Source organism: Arachis hypogaea, chromosome 20 (genome assembly GCF_003086295.3).
Source record: "Arachis hypogaea cultivar Tifrunner chromosome 20, arahy.Tifrunner.gnm2.J5K5, whole genome shotgun sequence".
Lineage (NCBI taxonomy): Eukaryota > Viridiplantae > Streptophyta > Magnoliopsida > Fabales > Fabaceae > Arachis > Arachis hypogaea.
This window is the reverse complement of record NC_092055.1, coordinates 100,679,106-100,696,685: the sequence shown is the minus strand read 5'-3', so window position 1 is coordinate 100,696,685 and position 17,580 is coordinate 100,679,106. Positions and strand designations below refer to the sequence as shown.

Genomic DNA, 17,580 nt, shown 5'->3' with positions numbered 1-17,580 from the left:
GAATTAGTTTCAGCATTATTATTCCTAGGTGGTTCTTGATTGATACTTTCATCCATACCTAAACATTACCAACAATTCAACCCAATAATCTCAACTCTCAAGTTCACAACAAGTGAACAAACAACATCCAAAATTATTCAAAATTATTCACAATTATCCAACAAACAACAAAATCCAGTTTAGTAAACAAACCAAAATCAGTTCATGTTTAAGTAATCAGTTAATCACTAATCAGTAAACAACAATTATTAACCAAAGTTCACAGTTCATCATGTTGAATCACAGTTCAGTTTCAGTAATCAGTTTCACTAATCACTCACTAGTCAATAATCACAGTACAGGGAGAATCACAGTTCAATTTCATGTTGAATCTTGAATCAGTTCACAGTTTCACACTACACAGTTTAAAGAAAAATTAAACAGGGAGACAGAATTTCAAAAGTTCACAGTTTCGGTGTTCATCATCTTGAATCACAGCTCAGTTTCAATTCAAAGTAAAATACCTCTAATCAGTTTGAGTAATCAACTAATCACACTACACAGTTCAAAGAAAAATAAAACAGGGAGTGGGAGACACTGAGACAGCGAAGACACCTTCAAGGCAGAACATGCAACATGGAGAGTAAGAGTGAGGCGGTGGGAGACAGCGAAGGCACCTTCTCAGTTCTCCACGGCTGCTACGGTGGCTCAACGGCGGTGGCTCGACCTGTGTGACGCGGTGACGCCAGTGACTTCAGTGAAGCAAGCTTGCTCGAAGAAGAATCATCAACAATGGGAACCACTGAAGCAGAGAGAGCAGCGAAGCCAATTAGGGATCTCAGTCTCAGCCTTGGGAGTTTTCGTGATTTAGGGATTCAGACTTCAGAGGGAAAAAAACTCAAAAACGGCAGCGTTTTGGAGCGACGCCAGGTGAACCAAGCAGTGGTGGAGCACCTTCAAGGGACAACGGCTGCTGCGCGACGGAGGTCACTGGTCGAAGGAGGTGACTGCGCGACGAAGGTGACTGCTCGACGGAGGTGACTGCTCTGCTCGACGGAGGTGACTGGACGACGCCGGCGACGGAGGTGACTGGGCGATGCCGAACTCGTGTGGTCGTGTGCGACTGTAATGGCGTTCTCAGAAGTCAGAACCTTGCTCGATGAGAATTGTGAAGGCTGAAGCCAATTAGGGATTCAGATCATTGATTTAGAATTTTAGGGTTTCAGTGGCGTAAACGGCAACGTTTTGCTGCCCAGCCCAAAAACCGGCCGGGTCACGGTTCGGTTCGACCGACCGATTATCGGCCAGTTCACCGGTTCAACTCCAATTTTCATATTTGGCGGTTTTGCTGATTGTCCGAACCGTCTTTGCGTCGGGTTCACAGTTTGACCGGCTATTACTGGCCATTGTTGTCTTCTTTTTGTGAGAAAAATGGGATAGAAGAAATAAAATGTATGTAAAGAATACCAAGAATTACACATCCTTTTATAGCTGCTGAAAAATTCTCACTATATCTCTTTTACACTCTGAACAAAATTTTACACGTATCGTGTAAACGAGATACGTATAAAATTATCTTGTTCATAGTATAAACGAAATAAGAGAGGCTGACGAATTTCGATAATAACTTTTAAAATTATTTAATTAAGTAATTATTACATTTATTTAATTTATTAAAATAAAAAATCCACCAAGTTAAAGAATGTAATATCAAAACGTAATGTACGATTTATTACATTTATTTATGTTTATTTTATTTTTACTTAGTTTTGTTTATTAAAACTTAAAATTGTAGATCCAACCTGAACACCAATCAAACCATCAACGCCACATTCATAGTATCCTTTTCCGACCACAATGCCAACTCAGATATTTCAATCATAATCCGTGGCATCAGCGTCAAAAACCTTAGGATCTCATCACACCAAATGATCTCGTACTCAATCCATGACTACATTAACATTTTTAACTTTATTTAATAATTTCTTCAATCTTAATTACATTAAAGCCAGTGATGGAAAATTTTATGGAAACCAGAAAACTAAATTACATGATATATATATATATAGGCTAAAACCAAGATTCATTACCAGAGCTACAAAAAGCGGGATTTTAAAACAACTGACACAAAATACTTGTCGAACCATCTCCATAGGTGAGCAGATCAGCAGATTTTACATTTGCTCTGCATAATGGGCAAGTCCTTTCTCGCTCAAGCCTGAAAAGCAAGATATAAATATGATTATGAAATGTATGAACAAATTAGAATAATTCAAAAGCATCCAAATCATACTTACACAACATAAAGAAAACATTTGACGAAATATCAGTGGTGAGAATAATTATCCATGTGGAAGCACACTTTATTTTCTAATAGCCTATAGTTTATTTAACTTAATAATAATTGATCTTTCGATAGGTCAACTCTGAACTCACCATTCGGACACACATTCCTCACAGAACAAGTGTTTACAGTGCAACAAGAGCGGAGCTCGCATCTTCTCCTGGCATATAGCACACATGTCACCAGCAGACTTTACCTGCAATTAGATACTTATATTTAGAATCACTCAGAAAAGATTGCCAAGGGATAGATATATGCAAGTACCACCGAGTAAAGAAACAGTGATTGTCACAGATCAAGATTAAATCAGAAACTGGAGGGATTGAATGTGTACCTGTTCCTTTGTAGCATAAACCCCATATTGGACTTTCCTTCCCGATAATAGTCTTAAGGCAGAAAAGAAGTTTTGGATCTAATCAATAAAGATGGTTGAAGGAATGGAGCCATTTAGTTTCAGTGTTATACACATAAATCTTTAAAACACGGCACTAGGAACAACATTTTAAAGGATGAAAACATACCTTCTCAACTAAAGTTGTTAGTTTGAATGTTAGATACAACCCTGTGGTCAGTGATGAAAAGAGACTTCCATAATCATGGTTCAAGAAAAACCGATACCAAACTGGTGTTGGCAGCAAGGCACGATACAACAGCAACACGTACTCAACCGCAGTTAAGATTTGACCCTTGAAATAACATCAACACTTTCAGATTGATGGAGGAGGATTTTATAATTGACAAATAAAATGCTTAATGGAAAAATAAGGAAGTCACCAATAACCTGCCGACGGAAGCTGGGGCCTCTGCGACATTTGTAGAAAATTAGCACCAAAAGCTTGAAAGCCATTGCTGCTTGCCGCACCAATGTATCTGAAAGTAAATTCATATATTGTTACTATGTCTGCGAACCAAATTTTACTTATTTTTTTCTGATACCCACAACATTAGAACAATATGAAATGAAAGGAAAGCATGGAAGACAAAGGCAACCAATTTTGGTAGATTGAGTTTCTTCTCTCCGGCTCACAAAATAATAATAATAATAATAATAATAATAATAATAAATTAATAATAGAACACATAAAGAAGTTTGATTGTTCCCTGAAAGATACGCAGATCTTGTATCAAAACTTAATAACAACACATTTAATATTGCAATCAATTCATTTAGAATCCATCTAGGTTTTTCTGCCTAGGTTGCATGAAACCCAAAGATTCTCAAAGAAACATAATTGATGTTAATTCCATAGTTGGCAGGAGCGTGAATATCAATTCTACTTTATTTAGTGTAAATAAAACCAACCATCTAGAACAGCAAATATGTAATAACTGAATACGCAGAATAACTTACCATTGATCAAAACGGTGAATATTGCATGCCAGAAAAGCGGTGTTTCTTTTGGAGGAAGCATTGCAATTGGGTATAAAAGATCATCATTTTGAAACCAGTAAATGGCTATCACGTGCAGCATGAAGGCAACCGAGATACCAACAAGAACGGAGACTTTCCGATCTCCCTGAAAAATAGAACATGGATTGAGATTCACCAAAAGCTATTTAACTGGAGGGAAGGGAATTTTCAGATAGATACAAATTTGGGAATGGAATTAAAAAGCAATACAAAAATCTAGGTAGAGCACCTTTAGAGCTGTCTGTTCCTTAACCACCTCATTTGATTTAAGCAGCACAGCTGACACATAAATTGTGAGAAAGAAACCTGCATGCTCTCAGCAACAAATATCATAAGATAGGTGTAAAAACTCAAAAGTACAAATATGGAGGAAGCAGAAGCTATATACGAGAAACTTTTTGTCAATGTGTCTACACTCTGGAAAAAAAAAAACGAAGAAAAGGCACTGATATGAAGGTATCAAGCAGGAAGCATTTCCTTATTCACCAAGCCAATTTTACATAAGATCTAAGGATCATTCTAGAAACACAAGGCATAAGCATCATCTCTTAGTTACCTCTACAAATTCATCTTTACTTTTATAATGATTATGGAAGTTCCAATTTTGTTACAAAGGAGAGGTGCTGATAATCAATGACCCAACCCTACATGATCCTCATAGATCATTCCGCAAAATGTTTTCTTTGCTCTAGGATTAAAAGCAACACAGCCAACACTGGCATTTTTCTCGTTGAATTAACAGATAACATTTGACAAGCTACCAATATTAAGAATTTAAGCACTCTCCCATGCTATTAGTTCATATTCGTAAGTCTGTCAAAAAGTCCTGAAAACACATATCTTTGCATACAAACATACCAGAGCGTGTAGCACATACTATTTCTCTAATTCGCACGCAATGAAACTTGGGTTCAGCTAAGCCATATGATCGAAATCCAATCATATAATATGATACTAACACTTGATAAACAATACAATCACTTGAAAACCAAATAATACCTTGCAAATGCTGGCGAATGAACACCACCAACAGCAAGAGGGAGAAAGGGATAAGCTGTTCCAGCCACTTAACAGCCTGCTGAACATTCCTATTACTACTACCAAGAAGCTCATACACCTCAGACGCAGGTGTCTCGTACACAGGCGGGTCCTGAATCAGCCGGTGCCGAGTCTCAGGGTCGGTAATGTTCGGCGGCGGCCACGGCCGTCCGTTGACCATGATACACTCATGATGGCCCGATCGAGACACACGACTCAGCTGCGAAGAAGAGGAAACCGAACCAATCACACCATTGTTGTCTTGGTCCCCAGTACCAATTATGCGAATTTGAACTTCACCAGTACCACTGCAGGCACCACCAGGACCAGAACCAGATTGAAGCTGAGACCTAGGGCGCAAATGAGTTGTTGAAGGTCCATCTCCAGGTGCAGGTGCAGGTGCAGGTGCAGGTGCAGGTGCAGGAGAAGAAACATCGGGGTTTGAGGACATGATGCCAGAATATTCGAGAACAAGAGAAAGAGGAGTGCGGAATCTTAAGGGGATGTTGATGCTACTACGCCAAGTCACATCACTGGTATCTATACCGTTATTATTTACAGAAGAAGAAGAAGAAGAAGAAGAAGAAGAAGAAGAAGAAGAAGAAGAAGATGGAAAATACATCTTGTTCCCCTTCCCGAAGAAAACCCCTAATTCTATGAACCTAATCTCTAGTTGATGGGTTCTTCTTCATCTTCTTCTTCTTCTTGTAAAATTTAGAAGAGAGATTTTACAAATACAAGAAAATCATTATTCCGACTTGGAGAAGAAGTTGCAGGGTTAATTACGAAAGAAGAAGAGATCAAATTTGAAAAAAAAAAATTCCAGCGTCGCATGTGAATGCATTAATAGGACAGGAGACTTGGACATCGCCTAAGCGAATTTACAGAATGGGACAAGGATAAAAACAGTAATAATAAAAATAATTCATGTCAGGAATTCAGGATGGATTTTAGGGAATGAAGGTGTGAAGAAAGGAGCAGGAGCTGAAAGAAGAAGACCAAGGGAAGAAAGACAGACGAAAAGTCAAAGTCAGGAAACTCAAACCTTCGATCTCATTTTTATTTTTTTTAATTTTTCATTGTTTTTTGGAGGTAACTAAGCTTGGCGCGAGTGAGGAGGGAAATGAAAAAAAAATGGTGTAGAGAAGGGGTTGAGGGAACGCGCTTTTTGTTTTCGGAGAACATCGAGTTCCAACTTCCAACAGCGCATGAACTGGGCACACCAAATATCGCCCTCGGATATTTTACAGAAAAAGAAAAAAATCGTAAAGAAATTATTTTAGAAATAACAATTTACAGATCGATTTTTAATTTTTGGCAAACATCGAAATCAGCTCTTGTCACTTGTCAGTTGTCAGGGGAACTTCCCGGCAAATCTCCTGAGGCTGGCCGCCTGGCCGATTTACAACGCAAAATGTTGGAGAGAAAAGTATGGATTTTTTTTTTTAATTACGGTAAAAATTATCAACAATTGTGTTTATACAAAGTTAATAATTTAATTAATTATATGAGATAAGTATTGTTTTGATTACGAATGTTGAAGGTTAGAATTGAAATCGTTCTTCATGTAATTTTTTTATTTAGAATCATCCTAAACGTTTTATTTCGTATTAAAATCGTCTTTTTAATTTTTTATGGATAAAAATATTCTCCACCACCACTAGCACTTTTACCACCACCATCAGCATCTTTACCACCACCAAATACACCAAATTAGATTCAAAAACACCAAATCAGATTAAACAACATCAAATTCAATAACAAAATCAACACACAACAACAATAAAATTAGAAAATAACAAATCAAAATTAGAATTAGAAGCAAAGAGAGAAGCAGAAGAAGCAGAAGAAGGCAGAAGCAGAAGCAGAAGACAGAAGCAAAGCCGAAGAAGCAAAAGCAGAAGGTCAAGCAGAAAAAAGAGAGGGGAAGAAGGGGTGACGGCGAGCCAGTGACTAAGGGGGGAGGAGTCGTTGCCGTCACACGCATCGCTGTCGCCATCGTGTCGCACCCAGGAGAGAGAGAGAGAGAGGGAGAGAGAGAGAGAGAGAGAGAGGACGCGAGCCAGTGACCAAGAGGGAGGAGTCGCCGTCGTTACACGCGTCGCCGTCGAGGTGGAGGTCGTTGCGCGCCGCCGAAGAGAGAGAGAGAAAGAGAGAGACAGAGAGAGCAGGGAGCCCGCGAAGATGGAGAAGACGCAACGTGGTGGTGAGTGGTCACCGTGTTGCCGCTGCTTCCGTCTCCCCTCCCCTCTTCCCCTTCCCCTTCCTTTCCCCTTTCCCCTTTCCCCTCCCCCCTCCCTCTCCCTTCGCGTACCCTTTTTCTTTTCCCTCCCCCCCAAAACGCGTTCTTTCTTTTTATTTTTTTAAAAATTTTATAATTTTTTATTAAAGTAGAGGTAATTTAGTAATAAAATTAAAAATTTTATTAAAAAAGACGATTTTAATGCGAAATAAAACGTTTAGAGCGATTCTAAATAAAAAATTATATCAGGGACGATTTTGATTCTGACCCTCAACGTTAGGGACCAAAACAATACTTATCCCTAATTATATTAAATTATTTAATAACTTTTAATTATTAATTTTATATAAATATAATTATATATAAATTTTTATTTCAAATTATATATTAGCACATGACTAAAGTACCTTTTATTCACAGGATTTTTTTCAAATAATATCTTATTTATCAAAATATATAATTTTTAATATTTTTACGAAAATTCATCATATGATGCTGTAAACGAAACAAGGCATGAAAAGAATGACGTGTATATTTCGTTTACAGTGTGAACAAAATATGTATATTCTTATTTTGTTTATACTGTAAACGAGATACGTGAAGAGTTATGATATTTACAGTATAAACGAGATACGTTATGACAAAATTTCAGTAGATATAAAAGGGTGTGCAACCCTTTGGTTTCTCCACAAACATTTCACTTATTCTTTTCTTCCATTTTTTCTTACAAAAAATAAGCCAAAATATCTAATAATAGTGGATATGTGGTTCTATGTGTGTATCCAAATTGTCATATGAAAAACAGTGACACTGGAGTGATTATTTGAGTGCGATAATCCCATTCTGTTGCATACCTGGCGAGTAAATTCTTTGTCTGAGTTCAAGAGTCTGATATTAAATAGCATTGGTGGTAGCGGGAGAAGAGAGATTGGAAGGGTGGGATATAGACTGCTAGTATTGATGGGAAATGGAGTCTTTCAATTTTGACTATTTTAGCTCCATGGCGATGAACATGTGCGCCCAATGTTTGACATCTATGGGAAAATCATGGCGGAACAAGTGATGGAGCTTTCTGTGGAAGTCGGTGATGTTGGTGGCGGTGGATTTGGCCACTCGAATTTTGTAAAGGATGACCCACCTCTCGCACCACCTTCGATACACATTGCTAGTCCAGTGGAAGACATGGACGTGGATGGTGAGGACTCCGACGAGGAGTATGTTGTGGATAGCAACGATAGTGGTTCTTCTGAAGATGATGACGAGGAGGAGTTTATACCAGAGACGCCAGTCGAGGCATTAGTTCAGTATCTTCTGCCTGCCCCACACCTAAATTCCTGCATTATCAGTTGTACCCAGTCACTATCATACATTGAATTTGGACGTGATCCACGAGAAAATCCCATTTTCCAACACGAGTGAAGACGACTACAACTTAGACGGTGGTGTAGAGTTTTGGGTTGGCCACAAATTCAAGAGCAGAGATGCTGTAATGCAAAGTGTGAAGAATTACAACACTCGCAGAAGTGTTGAGTACCGAGTTATGGAGTCAGACAAATTAAAGTACCATGTGTATTATCGGCAATATGCAGCAGGATGCCTTTGGAGTCTCTGTGTTGTCCTTTGACAGAATCTTGGATATTGGTGAGTTCAGGTTTAACTGTGGTGTATTTTCGCATTTATGATTGTTATATTTCGTGTAAAGGCTAACCATGTATGTGTTATTTCGTTAGGGAGGTACGTAGGGTTGGAGGAGCGCACACGTGTTTAGAACCCACCATGTCTCAGGGCCATTGACAGTTGGACAGTAGTCTCATATGCAGTCATCTTGCCATTGATGCAGTCCAGCCCCTTCGTCAGCATCCTTGTTCTACAAGGTGCAGTTAGGCAAAACTATCACTTCAAACCCTCGTAAAGAAAGGTCTAGATGCCAAAGCAAAAGGCAATTGCCCAGTGACGGAGGAAAAATGTCGGTAAAGATTTTCACAAAAATTATCGCGTTGCAATTATCGTTCTAAACCAACAATTAAACCTCAATCAATGTTTAAATTGTTTGTCACTTAAGCAAACCCAATAAAATTAACCGAAGTATTTAAACCTCGGGTCATCTCTCAAAGAATTGTAGGGAAGTGTACTTATAATTGGTTATGGAAAAGTATTTTTAGGGTTTTTGTGATAAGAGACAAGTAATGTAAATAACAAGGAAATAAAATAACAACTAAGAAAAGTCCTAGCAAGGATTGAGAATTGGAATTCCTATCCTCATTATCATCATCAATTGTGATGGTAATTGCCTTTTGCTTTCACTTAGTTAACCTCTAACAATGAAGGAAAGTCAAGTGAGCAAAATCAACTTAAGTTCACAAGTCCTAATCAAAGACTAGATTTAGTGAAGTCTAAGCCAACCAGCAAGTCTCAATTACCATTCAACAAAAGATTTTTGATAACTCAAGAGTCTCTAAATACTCAATCCAAGCTAAAAATACAAAAACCTAATTTAAAATCCAACCAAGCATTTTATCAAATACTTGGAAGGCACAAAATAAAAGCATAGAAAAGTAATAAGACATAGCAAAATCTAAGACCAACAATTGCAATAGGAAACAATAATAACAAATGGAGAAAGAAGCAATCATAAACATGAAAACATAATTTGCATTAATAAGGATTAAAGGAAACAAGAAGAATTCATAAACTAAATTGGCAATATAAAGGATTCAATGATAGAAGTAGACAAACTAAAGTACTAGAATAAATAAAAGTAGAAGAAAACTAAATAAAAGCAAGGTAGAAATCTGAATTTGAGAAAAGCTAAACCTAAAGACCCTAAAACCTAGAGAGAGGAGAGAGCCTCTCCCTCTAAAAAACTACATCTAAACCTAAAATTGTATGTATCAAAGTGTGAATGATTGATTCCCCCCTCCCTTCCAGCTTCACTCTGCAGCCTCTAATTAGTATTTCGGGCCTGAAACTGGGTCAAAAGTAGCCCAGAAATCGCCCCCAGCAAATTCTGTTAATTGCAGCACGTGACGCTCTGTCATGCGTACGCGTCGGCTACGCGTACGTGTCGCTGGACATTTCACTGGCCACGCGTAGGCGTCAGCCACGCGTGCGCGTCGTATGTCTGCTGCACCAGTCACGTGAACGCGTCGCTCATGCGTGCGCGTCGCTACCAGATTCTGAAATACTCCATTTCTTGTGTTCCTTCCACTTTTGCATGCTTCCTTTCCATCCTCTAAGTCATTCCTGCCCTGTAAAACCTGAAATCACTTAACAAGCATATCACGGCATCGAATGGTAGTAAGAGAGGATTAAAATTAGAAAATTTAAGGCCAAAGAAGCATGTTTTCAATCATAGTACAAAATTAGGAAGGAAAATGTAAAACATGCAAATTATGATGGGCACCTTATGGTGCGTGACTACAGCATGTTTGATAAGGTGTTCTGGGCCTTCCCTGCCTGCATGGAGGCTTTCAAGCATTGCAGGTCATTCGCCTCTGTCGACGACACGTATTTGTACGGCAAATATGGTAGTGTTTTGCTTATTGCAGTGGCACAAGACAGTAACACCAATATACTTCCTGTTGCATTTGCAATTGTTGAGTCTGAGGCCACAGAGTCTTGGTCTTTCTTCCTCACCAGTTTGAGACGACATGTGACCCCACAAGAAAGCCTGTTGATTTTTTTGACAAATCCCAGGCAATCAAGGCTGCATTGGGAGCTGACAATAGTAGTTGGCAGCAACCTAGAGTGTTCTATACTTACTGTGTCAGGCACATGGTGGCAAACTTTATGTCATGTTTCAAGTCTACAGAGAGCAAGCAAAATCTCATAAATGCTTCTTATAGTCCAAGCAAGACTGGGTACAAGTGGTACATGGATGCCTTGAGAGGTTTGTTGCGAGAGATGACAAACTGGGCTAGTAGGTTCAACAAAGAGATCTGGCTACCACATTGCGACGGCGGTCGCCGATTTGGGCACATGACAACCAACCTATTCGAGTGCATGAATACAGTTGGTGCACGGAAATCGTGATTCACACTTTTCACATCTCCGCACAACTAACCAGCAAGTGCACTGGGTCGTCCAAGTAATAAACCTTACGTGAGTAAGGGTCAATCCCACGGAGATTGTCGGCTTGAAGCAAGCTATGGTCATCTTGTAAATCTCAGTCAGGCGGATTCAAATGGTTATGAGGTTTTGATAATTCAAATATAAATAAAACATAAAATAAAATAAAGTTACTTATGCAATTCATTGGTGGGAATTTCAGATAAGCGTCTGGAGATGCTTTGTTACTTCTGAACCTCTGCTTTCCTACTTCCATCTTCCAATCATGCGTGCTCCCTTCCATGGCAAGATGTAAGATCCTCTCAGTGAAAATGATCCTCAACGGTTTCTGCACGGCTAATCAACTGTCGGATTTATCGTCTCGAAAGAAAAATACCAAGTACAGCTACCGCATGGCTAATCATCTGTCGGTTCCCACTAGCGTCGGAATAGGATCCATTGATCCTTTTGCATACTGTCACTGCGCCCAACATTCGCAGGTTTGAAGCTCGTCACAATCATCCCTTCCCGGATCCTACTCGGAATACCACAGACAAGGTTTAGACTTTCCAGTTCCCAGAAATGGTTGTCAATAATTCTAGCTTATACCATAAAGATACTAATCTCATGGACTCGGTCCGTGTATTAGATATCCAAGAGAATATACTCCGGCTGTCATCCAATGACTACGTTGAACATCATGTAGACCGCTTTGTGGTTGTCAGGCACGCGGATCTTGGCTAAGCGAGTAACGAAGATTGGGTGATTGTCACGGGTCACCCCTTCATTCTGAATTAACTGAATTAAGTATGAGAGTATATCTTGGAGAAGAAGTAGGTGTGAATTGAATAGAAAACAGTAGTAATTGCATTAATTCATGAAGAACAGTAGAGCTCCACACCTTAATCTATGGGGTGTAGAAACTCCACCGTTGAAAATACATAAGTAAAAAAGGTCTAGGCATGGCCGAATGACCAGCCCCCAAAACATGAAAAATGGTCTATGATAGCATAAAACTGGTCAAAGATATATAATAAATCTCTAAAAGTAGTTTTTATACTAAACTAGTAACTAGGGTTTACAGAAAATGAGTAACTAAGTGCAGATAGTGTAGAAATCCACTTCTGGAGCCCACTTGGTGTGTGCTTGGGCTCAGCATTGAGCTTTACACGTGCATAGGCTGTTCTTGGAGTTAAACGCCAGCTTTGGTGCCAGTTTGGGCGTTTAACTCTAATTCTAGTGCCAGTTTGGGCGTTTTACGCCAAGATGTTTTAGGCTGGCTTTGGACGCCAGTTTGAGCCATGAAATCTCGGGCAAAGTATGGACTATTATATATTTCTGGAAAGCCCAGGATGTCTACTTTCCAACGCAATTGAGAGTGTGCCAATTCGGATTCTGTAGCTCCAGAAAATCCACTTCGAGTGAAGGAGGGTCAGAATCTAACAGCATCTGCAGTCCTTTTTCAGCCTCTGAATCAGATTTTTGCTCAGGTCCCTCAATTTCAACCAGAAAATACCTGAAATCACAGAAAAACACACAAACTCATAGTAAAGTGTAGAAATATGATTTTTGAATAAAAACTATTAAAAATATAATAAAAAGTAACTAAAACATACTAAAAACTATGTAAAAACAATGCCAAAAAGGGTATAAATTATCCGCTCATCACAATACCAAACTTAAATTATTGCTTGTCCCCAAGAAACTAAAAAAAATAGGATAAAAAGAAGAGAAAATACAATAAATCTCAAAAATATCAATGAAGATTAGCTTCAATTAGATGAGCGGGACTTGTAGCCTTTTTGCTTCTGAACAGTTTTGGCATCTCACTTTATCCTTTGAAGTTCAGAATGATTGGCATCCATAGGAACTCAGAATTCAGATAGTGTTATTGATTCTCTTAGTTCAGTATGTTGATTCTTGAACACAGCTACTTTATGAGTCTTGGCCGTGACCCTAAGCATTTTGTTTTCCAGTATTACCACCGGATACATAAATGCCACAGACATATAACTAGGTGAACCTTTTCAGATTGTGACTCAGCTTTGCTAGAGTCCCCAGTTAGAGGTGCCCAGAGCTCTTAAGCACACTCTTTTTGCTTTGGACCATGACTTTAACCGCTCAGTCTCAAGCTTTTCACTTGACACCTTCACGCCACAAGCACATGGTTAGGGACAGCTTGATTTAGCCACTTAGGCCAGTATTTTATTCCTGTGTGCCCTCCTATCCATTAATGCTCAAAGCCTTGGATCCTTTTTACCCTTGCCTTTTGGTTTAAAGGGCTATTGGATTTTTTTGCTTGCTTTTTCTTTTTCTTTCTCTTTTTTTTTTCTTTTTTTTTCTTTTTTTTTCTGCAAGCTTTTGTGTTCACTGCTTTTTCTTGCTTCAAGAATCAATTTTATGATTTTTCAGATTATCAATAATATTTTTTCTTTTTCATTATTTTTTCTAGAGCCAACAGTTTTTAACATTCATAAACAACAAATTCAAAAATATGCACTGTTCAAGCATTCATTCAGAAAATAAAAGGTATTGCCATCATATCAAAATAATTAAACTAATTTCAAGATAGAATTTGAAATCATGCATTTCTAGTTCTTTTGCAAGTAAAAACATTTTTCATTTAAGAAAGGTGATGGATTCATAGGACATTCATTGCTTTAAGACATAGACACTAGACACTAATGATCATGTAATAAAGACACAAATATAGACAAAACATAAAGCATATAATTCGAAAAATAGAAAAATAAAAACAAGAAAATTAAAGAACGGGTCCACCTTAGTGATGGCGGCTAGTTCTTCCTCTTGAAGATCTTATGGAGTGCTTGAGCTCCTCTATTTATCTTCCTTGCCTTTGTTGCTCCTCCCTCATGGCTCTTTGGTCCTCTTTGATTTCATGAAGGATAATGGAGTGCTCTTGGTGCTCCATCCTTAGTTGCCCCATGTTAGAACTCAATTCTCCTAAGGAGGTGTTAATTTGCTCCCAATAGTTGTGTGGAGAAAAATGCATCCCTTGAAGTATCTCAGGGATATCTTGATGAGGAATTTCCTCATGCTCTTGTTGAGGTCCATGAGTGAGCTCTCTTGTTTGCTCCATCTTCTTCTTAGTGATGGACTTGTCTCCTTCAATGAGGATGTCTTCTTCTATGACAATTCCAGCTGAATTGCATAGGGTACATATGAGATGAGGGAAAGCTAACCTTGCCAAAGTAGAGGGCTTGTTCGCCACTTTGTAGAGTTCTAGGGATATGATCTCATGAACTTCTACTTCCTCTCCAATCATGATGCTATGGTTCATGATAGCCCGGTCTATTGTAACTTCAGACCGGTTGCTAGTAGGAATGATAGAGCGTTGGATGAACTCCAACCATCCCCTAGCCATGGGCTTGAGGTCAAGCCTTCTTAGTTGAACCAGCTTGCCTCTTGAGTCTCTCTTTCATTGAGCTCCTTCCACATAAATGTCCTTAAGGACTTGGTCCAACCTTTGATCAAAGTTGACCCTTCTAGTGAAAGGATGAGGCTCTCCTCTCATCATTGGCAAGTTAAATGCCAACCTTACATTTTTCAGACTGAAATTCAAGTAATTCTCCCGAACCATTGTGAGCCAATTCTTTGGGTTCGGGTTCATACTTTGGTCATGGTTCCTAGTGATCCATGCATTAGCATAGAACTCTTTAACCATTAAGATTCCGACTTGTTGAATGGGGTTAGTGAGAGTTTTCCAACCTCTTCTTTGAATCTCATATCGGATCTCTGGATATTCACTCTTTTTTAGCTTGAAGGGGACCTCGGGGATCACTTTTTTCTTGGCCACAACTTCATAGAAGTGGTCTTGATGGACCTTTGAGATGAATCTCTCCATCTACCATGACTTGGAGTTGGAAGCTATTGCCTTCCCTTTCCTCTTCCTAGAGGTTTCTCCGGCCTTAGGTGCCATTAATGGTTATGGAAAAACAAAAATCAAGGCTTTTTCCACACCAAACTTAAAAGGTTTGCTCGTCCTCGAGCAAAAGAAGAAAGAAAGGAGTAGAAGAAGAAGAAATAGAGGAGATGGAGGGTAGTGGTGGTTTCGGCCAAAGGGGTAGTAGTGTGTATGATGTGTGAAATTGAAGGTAGTGAGGAGGGGTATTTATAGGGTAAGAGAGAGAGGGAATTTGGTCATGAAGGGGTGGATTTGGGAGGGAAATGGTTTGAATTTGAATGGTGAGGTAGGTGGGGTTTTATGATGGATGGATGTGAGTGGTGAAGAGATTATGGAGAAGAGGGTAAGATTTGATAGGTGAAGGGTATTTGGGGAAGAGTGTTATGGAAATGTGTGAAGAGGAGAGAAGAAGAGGTGGGGTAGGTAGGGATCCTGTGGGGCCACAGATCCTGAGGTGTCAAGGAATTCTGCTCTCTGCACTATTCTGGCATTCAAACGCCCTCTGTGTGCCAATTCTGGCGTTAAATGCCAGCTCTGCTATCTTTCCTGGCGTTAAACGCCAGTCTGCTGCCCATTTCTGGCATTTAACGCCTGCCAGGCTGGGCGTTAAACGCCCATTCTGCTATCCTTACTGGCGTTTAAACGCTAGTAAGCCTGTTCTCCAGGGTGTTCTATTTTTTATGCTGTTTTTCATTTTGCTTTAATTCTGCAGTTGTTTTTATGACTTCACATGATCGTCAACCTAAGAAAAACATAAAATAATAATGAAAAAATATATAATTAAATAACATTGGGTTGCCTCCCAACAAGCGCTTCTTTAATGTCAATAGCTTGACAGTGAGCTCTTAGAGAGCCTCACAGAGACTCATAGCTTAATGTTGGCCTCCGAACACCAAACTTAGAAGTTGAATGTGGGGGTTTTGTTTGACTCTGGACTGAGAGAAGCCTTTCATGCTTCCTCTCCATGGTTATAGAAGAAGATCCTTGAACCTTAAACATGAGGTGGTCCTCATTCAATTGAAGGACTAACTCTCCTCTGTTCACATCAATCACAGCTCTTGCTGTGGCTAGGAAGGGTCTTCCAAGGATAATGGATTCATCTTCATCCTTCCAGTGTGTAGGATTATGAAGTCAGCAGGGATGTAATAGCCTTCAACCTTTACTAAGACATCCTCTACAAGTCCATAAGCCTGTTTCCTTGAATTGTCTACCATCTCTAGTGAGATTCTTGCAGCTTGTACCTTAAAGATCTCTAGTTTCTCCATTACAGAGAGTGGCATGAGGTTTATACTTGAACCAAGGTCACACAGAGCCTTCTTAAAGGTCATGGTGCCTATGTTGCATGGTATTAAGAACTTTCTGGAGTCCGGTTTCTTCTGAGGTAATTTCTGTTGAACCAAGGTATTTAGTTCATTGATGAGCAATGGAGGTTCATCCTCCCAAGTCTTATTACCAAATAACTTGGCATTCAGCTTCATGATTGTTCCTAAATACTAAGCAACTTGCTCTTCAATAATATCTTCATCCTCTTCAAAGGAAGAATACTCATCAGAGCTCATGAATGGCAACAGTAAGTTCAGTAGAATCTCTATGGTCTCTGTATGAGCCTCAGATTCCTTTAGTTCCTCAATAGGAAACTCCTTAGTGGCCAATGGACGTCCATTGAGGTCTTCCTTAGTGGAAATCACTGCCTTTCCCTCCTCTACATGTTCGGCCATGTTAGACGTGTTGATGGCCTTGCACTCTCTTTTTGGATTCTCTTCTGTATTACTTGGGAGAGTACTAGGAGGGATTTCAGTAACTCTTTTACTCAGCTGACCCACTTGTGCCTCCAAATTTCTGATGGAGGACCTTGTTTCAGTCATGAAACTGTGAGTGGTCTTAGATAGATCAAAGACTATGGTTGCTAAGTCAGAGTGGCTCTGCTTAGAATTCTCTGTCTGTTACTCAGAAGATGATGGAAAAGACTTGCTATTGCCAAACCTATTTCTTCCATCATTATTATTATTGAAACCTTGATTAGGCTTCTGTTGATCCTTCCATGAGAGATTATGATGATTTCTCCATGAAGGATTATAGGTGTTTCCATAGGATTCTCCTATGTAATTCACCTCTTCCATTGCAGGATTCTCGGGGTCATAGGCTTCTTCTTTAGAGGAAGCTTCTTTAGTACTGCCGGATACAGATTGTATTCCAGTCAGACTCTGAGGAATCATATTGACTTGCTGAGTCAATATTTTATTCTGAGCCAATATGGCATTCAGAGTATCAATCTCAAGAACTCCTTTCTTCTGAGTTGTCCCATTATTCATAGGATTTCTTTCAGAAGTGTACATGAATTGGTTATTTGTAGCCATTTCAATGAGTTCTTGGGATTCTGCAGGCGTCTTCTTCAGATGAAGAGATCCACCAGCAGAGTGGTACAATGACATCTTGGATAATTCAGACAAATCATCATAGAATATACATAAGATGCTCCATTCTGAAAGCATGTCAGAAGGACACCTTCTGATCAATTGCTTGTATCTTTCCCAAGCTTCATAGAGGGATTCACCTTCCTTCTGTCTGAAGGTTTGGACTTCCACTCTAAGCTT

The 17,580-nt window shown here is 39.2% G+C and overlaps 1 protein-coding gene and 1 non-coding gene across 2 annotated transcripts; one reads left to right on the top strand and one right to left on the bottom strand.

Moving 5' to 3' along the window:
- Window positions 1–1,927: 1,927 nt before the first annotated feature.
- On the bottom strand, window positions 1,928–6,087 carry LOC112783402 (uncharacterized). The gene is made up of 8 exons (XM_025826338.3): window positions 4,734–6,087; window positions 3,964–4,040; window positions 3,675–3,840; window positions 3,105–3,193; window positions 2,845–3,009; window positions 2,658–2,735; window positions 2,416–2,519; window positions 1,928–2,197 (listed from the first exon to the last, which is right to left on the bottom strand). The coding sequence occupies exons 1-8, from the start codon at window positions 5,392–5,394 to the stop codon at window positions 2,092–2,094; spliced, it is 1,446 nt and encodes a 481-aa protein (XP_025682123.1). The 5' UTR covers window positions 5,395–6,087; the 3' UTR covers window positions 1,928–2,091.
- An 11,385-nt stretch (window positions 6,088–17,472) lies between these two features.
- On the top strand, window positions 17,473–17,580 carry LOC112787854 (small nucleolar RNA R71). Its single transcript, XR_003195242.1, has one exon. It is a non-coding gene; the product is annotated as a small nucleolar RNA R71 (small nucleolar RNA).